Here is a 6,000-nt window from a genome sequence, read left to right as displayed (position 1 = left end):
GATCAACAGCACTTAGCTGAATGCCTTATTTCTTATTTGCTAGTTAAACTGGTCTTCACAGTCACATTCAAGATGCTGCAGGTTACAAGAATCAGATGGTTAGAGCTGTCAGGGACATCAGAGATCTGGTCCAATCTTATCATCTTACAGATGAGGAAACTGATGGCACTATAAAGCAGCATAAACTGACCATTCTTTTTACGAAGAGGATTCATGCACATGTACAAAAGACACAAGGCCAGGAATATCAAAACTAACTTTAATGTGTTCAAAAGCCAAGTTAAAATTTGTGTCCTAGAAAAGGCATTTTAGGTTGAAGGGATCAGAAGCAGACATGGAGCTCAGTCTGAGGGGTGAAAGGAAAGGCAGAACAGGACTAAAAATTCTCCAGCAGTTCCAGAATACGCTTCTGTTCATTCTCCTGGAATTCCTGGTTCTTCCCATCACCAATGTTTTCTGCATATTCTGAGGAAACAAAGGTAGAAGAATAGTGATCAGTACACGATGGACCACAGGTAATGGGGGGTGGGCGGTGAGGTGGGTCTGAACCTGGTTGCCTATTTGTGCATCAGAATTCACCATGGGCAGTGTGCTGATTGGGTTTCATTTCAGCCCTAACTGGGATGTGTCTAAAAAGTGAGCAACGCATTCCTATCTCTCAGGTGGTGAAAAGCTTTTGCACCATAAAAGCATCTACTGATCCTCAGTGGAAAAGCACTTGGGAAGGAGAAAAGAGAAAAAACAACCGTATTACAATTTGGAATCAATTCTGCTACTGCCACTTTCTGTAATTCCTCCTCTTATTCTTTATTACTACAGACGTCTGTAGGAAAATACGATCTGGGCTGCAGACATGGTCCAGCTGTGCATTTTCCACCTGAAACCATCATCCCTTATTATGGACTTCCATCACCTCAACAGCAAACAAATGTGATGCTTGATATTAAAGAATCTTCAGCAACCAGAGAGGCAACAGGAAGCAAGGAATGAAATGGCTGGAAGAGAGGATCAGTGAGTGATATATCAACCTCACCTGCCAGAAATGTTGTCACAACCCCAGGAGAGATAGAGAAAGAACCATTACGAAGCAGTGTAGTGTTAATACCCTTGGGGTACCTAAGGGAAGAGTCTCAAAGAAATGAACTAATATTTTGTGCCTCTAATGCTCTGTGACCCATGAGGGAAGGGAAGTAAGAAGAGGATGCCCCTCTGGGGTGGGGCTGTAAGGCTGGCCTCCTTGGAGGACCCTAATCACTTCCAGAAGGAAAACCAAAGTCGGAGGCAATAGACTTGCTGAATTATCTCCACCAAGATCTTTAAACAAACACTGAGCACCCAATAAGAGAGGAAGCAGAAAAACAGGCAGACCTAGACTTGCTCAAAATTTAAGGTGCCCTCTACTAAGGCAAAGATGGTAGGGGTAGGGTCTGTGCATTTTGACAAATGGGCTGTTTTTATACATGGTCCCAGAATAAACCATCTTTCCTTTAAAGAGACCCCCAAAGCTAGAAGATTCTACTTTGTCTAAGAATGCTACTGTAAAATATTCCCAAAAAGAAAAATCACTTTTAATAGATTTTTTATTTTAAGGTGAGGAGAAAACTGTCCTTCCCTTAATGGTTATATATGGCTACCCTGGTGAGCCCTGTAAAGCACTCCCTCTCACAAATGAAAGCCCTTTAGTATGACAGTCATCTTTCAAGAGGGGCCTCTTAGGCTCTCTTAGCTAAGTCTGTTATTTATAAAGTGCACTGAGTGTTTAAAAGAAGCAAAACTTTCAGTGCACCTGGACACAATGACCTCATAAAGAGGCAAGCATGTAACCAGAATACCTATGAGCAAAGCAGCCTCAAGTACCAAGGTAGTTTTGAGTTGCCAACTCCTACATGGCAATTCTACCACAGCAATCACCCTCCAACAAACCCTGTCCTATCCACTCCTATTTCACTACTCTGATTCAAGGCCTCATTACTTCTCTCCTAATATACCAGAACAGCCTCCTACCATTATCCTGACTCCAATGTCATCCCATTCAATCCATTCTGAACAGCTTAATACCCTAAAGCAGTGACTCACTACATATTTACCAAGCACCTACTATGTGTCAGGCACTGTGCTAAACACTGTGGAATGAAAAGAAAGGCAAAAGAAAAGCCTCTGCTCTCAAGGAGGACACAGGCTAATGGGGAAAACAACCTGCAAACAACTGTGTACTAGGCAACTTTATACAGGATAAATTAGAAATAAATCAACAGTGAAGGGGAATAGGAAATGCTTTCTGTAGAAGATGGTATTTTAGGTGGAACTTGAAGGAAACCAAGGAATCCAGGAGGCAGAGATGAGGGAGAGCATTCCAGGCATGAGGGCATGGGGGAGGAGGCGTGGGACACAACCAGTGAAAATACTTAGAGTTGGGAGACAGGAGTGTCTTGCTCAAGAAACAGCACAGAAGTCAGTGTAGACAGAATGAAGAATATGTGGTGAAAGTGGTGGTGGGCGGTATGGTCTAAGTTGTAAGAAGACTGACTGGAAAGGTATTAGTAGTGGGGAGGGGCAGGTTATGAAGGACTTTGAATGTCAAACAGAAGATTTTCATATCTGGAGGCAATACAAGGAGCCACTGAAGTTAAATGGAGGTGATATGGTCAGCATTAGGAAAATAACTTTGGCAGCTGAGTGGAGAATAGACTGGAGTGAGAAGAGGCATGTGGCAGGGAGACCATCCAGGCATGAAATGATAAGGACCTGCACCAGGCTGGCGACAGTGTCAGAGGAAAGAAGGGGAGTGTATATGAGAGATAATATTATGATGGCAAAATCAACATGCCTTAGCAAGACATTAGAGATGGGGAATGAGGGAAAGCACAAAGTCAAGGATGACACCTAGGTTATGAGTATGGACAATTAGGAAGATGACAGAGGCCTCAACAGTAACAACAAAGTTAAGAAATGGGGTGAGGTTGGGAGAAAGGTAATGAGTTCAGTTCTGAACAAACTGAGTTTAAGATGTCTATGGGACATCCAGTTCAAGATATCTAACAGGCAGTTGGAGGCATGAGACTGGCAGTCCAAGAGAGGTTAGGGTTGGATAAACAGATCTGAAAATTAACATAAGCATAAATTGAATCTATGAAAGATGATGAAATCACTACAAGAGAGAGTGTAAAGGAAGAAGAGAAGAGGGCCCAGGAAAGAACCCTAGGGGACACCCATACTTAGTGGGTATGAACTGGATGTCAGTGGTGAGGGGGGGGAAGGAAGAGTCAAAGATAACTTCAAGGTTTTGTGACAGGAGACACACGAAGTCAGAATGAGGGACAAATTTAGACAACTTTAATCACAGATACTCGATACATAGATACACAGAACTTGAGGTGCTGGTAGGACATCTAGGTGGAGTCTGTTAAGTCGATGAGAATTCAAGTCTGAAGTTCAGGAGAGGTCGAAGTGGGAGATTCGAGAGTGATCCACATAAAGGTACTGCTTCTTCAAATGTCATCCCTTAAGTAGCTTCAAATGACCTGTCTCATCTCTGAACAGCCAAAGCATTATTTGTACCTCTTAGACAATGAACATATACTCCCAGATGTAGTTATCTAAATACACTTTATTTCCCCTATCATGTTCAAAACTTGTTGCCAGAACTTGGATGGAGCTTACTCATCTTTAAACAAAGGTATGGAAACAGAGGGTATTGTACACAACAATTTTAGCTAACATTTATATAGCACTTACTATGTGCCAGGTACTATGTTAAGTGCTTTATAATTATTATCTCATTTGAGCCTCAAAACAACCCTGGGAGGTAGATGCTATTTTTGTTCCTATTTTATAGACAAGGAAAACTGGCAAACAGAGGTTAAAAAGAGACTTGTCCAGGGTCATACATCTAACAAGTGGTGGAGGCCACATTTGAATTCAGGTCTTTCTGACTCCAGCCCCAATGCTCTATCCACCGCACCACCAAGACGCCTCCTACAGCAGGGACTCAGTAAATGTTTGTTAGATGAAATTATCTCTATCCTTTAACCTTTGCACAGATGGCTGGTGGTTTCTCAAGCCTACATATACCAGACTTTGTCCCTCTGCGATCAGCCTATCCCATTCCTATTTCCTTCTCCAGGAAAAAAGGAGAAGGGTATCAGTTTTCCATTTTATCCATCATCACCCTTTGTTTCCACAGTACAGTCCTATTTGCAGCAAATCTTGGTAGTGCCAGCTACCTCTGGTTATTATAACTACAGTAGCAGTTTATAAATATTAAACAGATTTCTCCCAGAGGTCTTGGGAAAAGAGTTCTCTTTGCTTTCTGTGTGTTGGGGTGGGGGTGGAAGGGAGAAGAGATGCACTTGGAGAGGGGGAAGAATGGAGACAGGGAGGCGATGGTAAGGGAGGATGAGTTGGATGGAGAGAGCGTTAGAGATGGCACACACATCAGCAGCTTCTCTACTTCCCCAGCCTTTTCAAATGCTCTTATAATAAAAGCTTTGATGGAGCTCAAAACATGTAGCAGTGCTGAACGCATAAATATTAAAGCAAACTTTCGACAGCAGGTTTACTATTCAGACACTGAATACAAGCTGTTCTGTTTATGTTAAGAAAGAAGGAGGAGGGAGAGATGAAGATGGTGGATGAAAAAGTGCTATCTTCCCAGGCAAGCATTTACCAGAAGACCTCACAAATCTTCTTCAGATCCTTGGGACTTCTACATCCAAATTCCTACCCTGTAAAAGAGCACAGTGGGAAAGAAAAGCAATAATATTTTTGCCTACAAACTACTAATGATTATGGAGGAATCCTGAAGGAGTCAAAGTTATCTTTCTCCCAAGGCTATAAAGAAGACACTCTAACCTTGAAGAAAGTTAGAGAAATTTCTACAAACAAAAACAAAGTTCAGATCAGAGAAGTTTTAAGGGTTTTGCCAAATGGAAATTACTAAAAAAACCGCAGAAATTCTAGAAATTACATTTTTTTTTCAGAGCTGATTTTATTTCGGTAATTAACAATAGAAATTACACTTCTTGAGGAAGAGGAGAATATTTTAGCCAGAATGAGGACAAATGAAATAGCGAGGAACAGAATGAAAATTCACCAGAGATTTCACGAAAATCCAACCAATCAAACAACAACCCTATTCTGGTTAAGGTCACTCCAATGATGCTGCTTGTGCTACCCTGCCATGGCTGCTACGCAACAATCCTGAAGGTCTGCTGTGGGTGAGTTTTGGGGGCAGGGAGGGGATTTAGCCTGTGACAAAGCATTTCACAACCAAAGCCATATTTTTCTCCTACTGGCTTGCTTCTGGAGAAAAACACAAAGAAATCCAGACCCTTGTCTGTGTCCTAACTGCTGGATTCAGATCTGAGGCAGGAGCCGACAGATTCCCCTGACTTGTTTTAAGTCTTGGCTGCCTTCAAATGCAGATACGAGCATTTTTTCCTCTCAAGTTTAAACAAGAGCTACTGTGCTACAGGGGTGGCATCTTCAGGCTAAGGGTGAGTTGGGATTTAAGGATGAGTTGGGATTCTAACTGGCTGCCTTTTTTCTTTCCTGGCTCCTTTTCAGTGGCCAAATATTCAAGTGGGAGTTTGCCTGAAGCAGCTGTTCCTTGCAACTCCCAAAGCTGTGTATGTTGCGTACACAACAAAGGATAAACCTATTGGCTTCTGTGGCATTAAAAACCCAGAGGAAACGCATTGGTTACCAAGTGGACAAAAATCAATATGAAAATGCTTGTTTACAGGGATCTAGGAGGATATTTCAAACCACAAAGAGCACAAGCAAATTAAAGGGCCAAGGGCCAATTTCTAAAATAATTTTACAGTCCTTATGTCTTTCTGACTCACTACTGACTATATTTGCTTCCAAAATCTTCAGTGCTCTTCTATGCAAAATCACCCTGATGCCTTATACAATAGTTGTCTCCTCCTAATATCTGGGGCTAGATTCTGTTATCAATTTTCACCTGAGTTTTAAAGGTCTTTAAGGAACTCCTTACGT

The 6,000-nt window shown here is 41.9% G+C and overlaps 1 protein-coding gene across 7 annotated transcripts in view; it reads right to left on the bottom strand.

Moving 5' to 3' along the window:
• Positions 1–242: 242 nt before the first annotated feature.
• The window catches only part of CTNNBL1 (catenin beta like 1), a 229,841-nt gene continuing 224,083 nt past the window's right edge, over positions 243–6,000 (bottom strand). For all 7 annotated transcript variants that reach the window (XM_072631545.1, XM_072631544.1, XM_072631550.1 and 4 more), the window contains one exon: positions 243–465. In XM_072631545.1, coding sequence (XP_072487646.1) covers positions 377–465 — 89 coding nt within the window. In that variant the 3' untranslated portion in view covers positions 243–376. The remainder of the gene's footprint in view (positions 466–6,000) is intronic.

The sequence above is a fragment of the Notamacropus eugenii genome, chromosome 1 (genome assembly GCF_028372415.1).
Source record: "Notamacropus eugenii isolate mMacEug1 chromosome 1, mMacEug1.pri_v2, whole genome shotgun sequence".
Taxonomy (NCBI): Eukaryota; Metazoa; Chordata; class Mammalia; order Diprotodontia; family Macropodidae; genus Notamacropus; species Notamacropus eugenii.
This window is presented reverse-complemented; position numbering and strand designations above follow the sequence as displayed.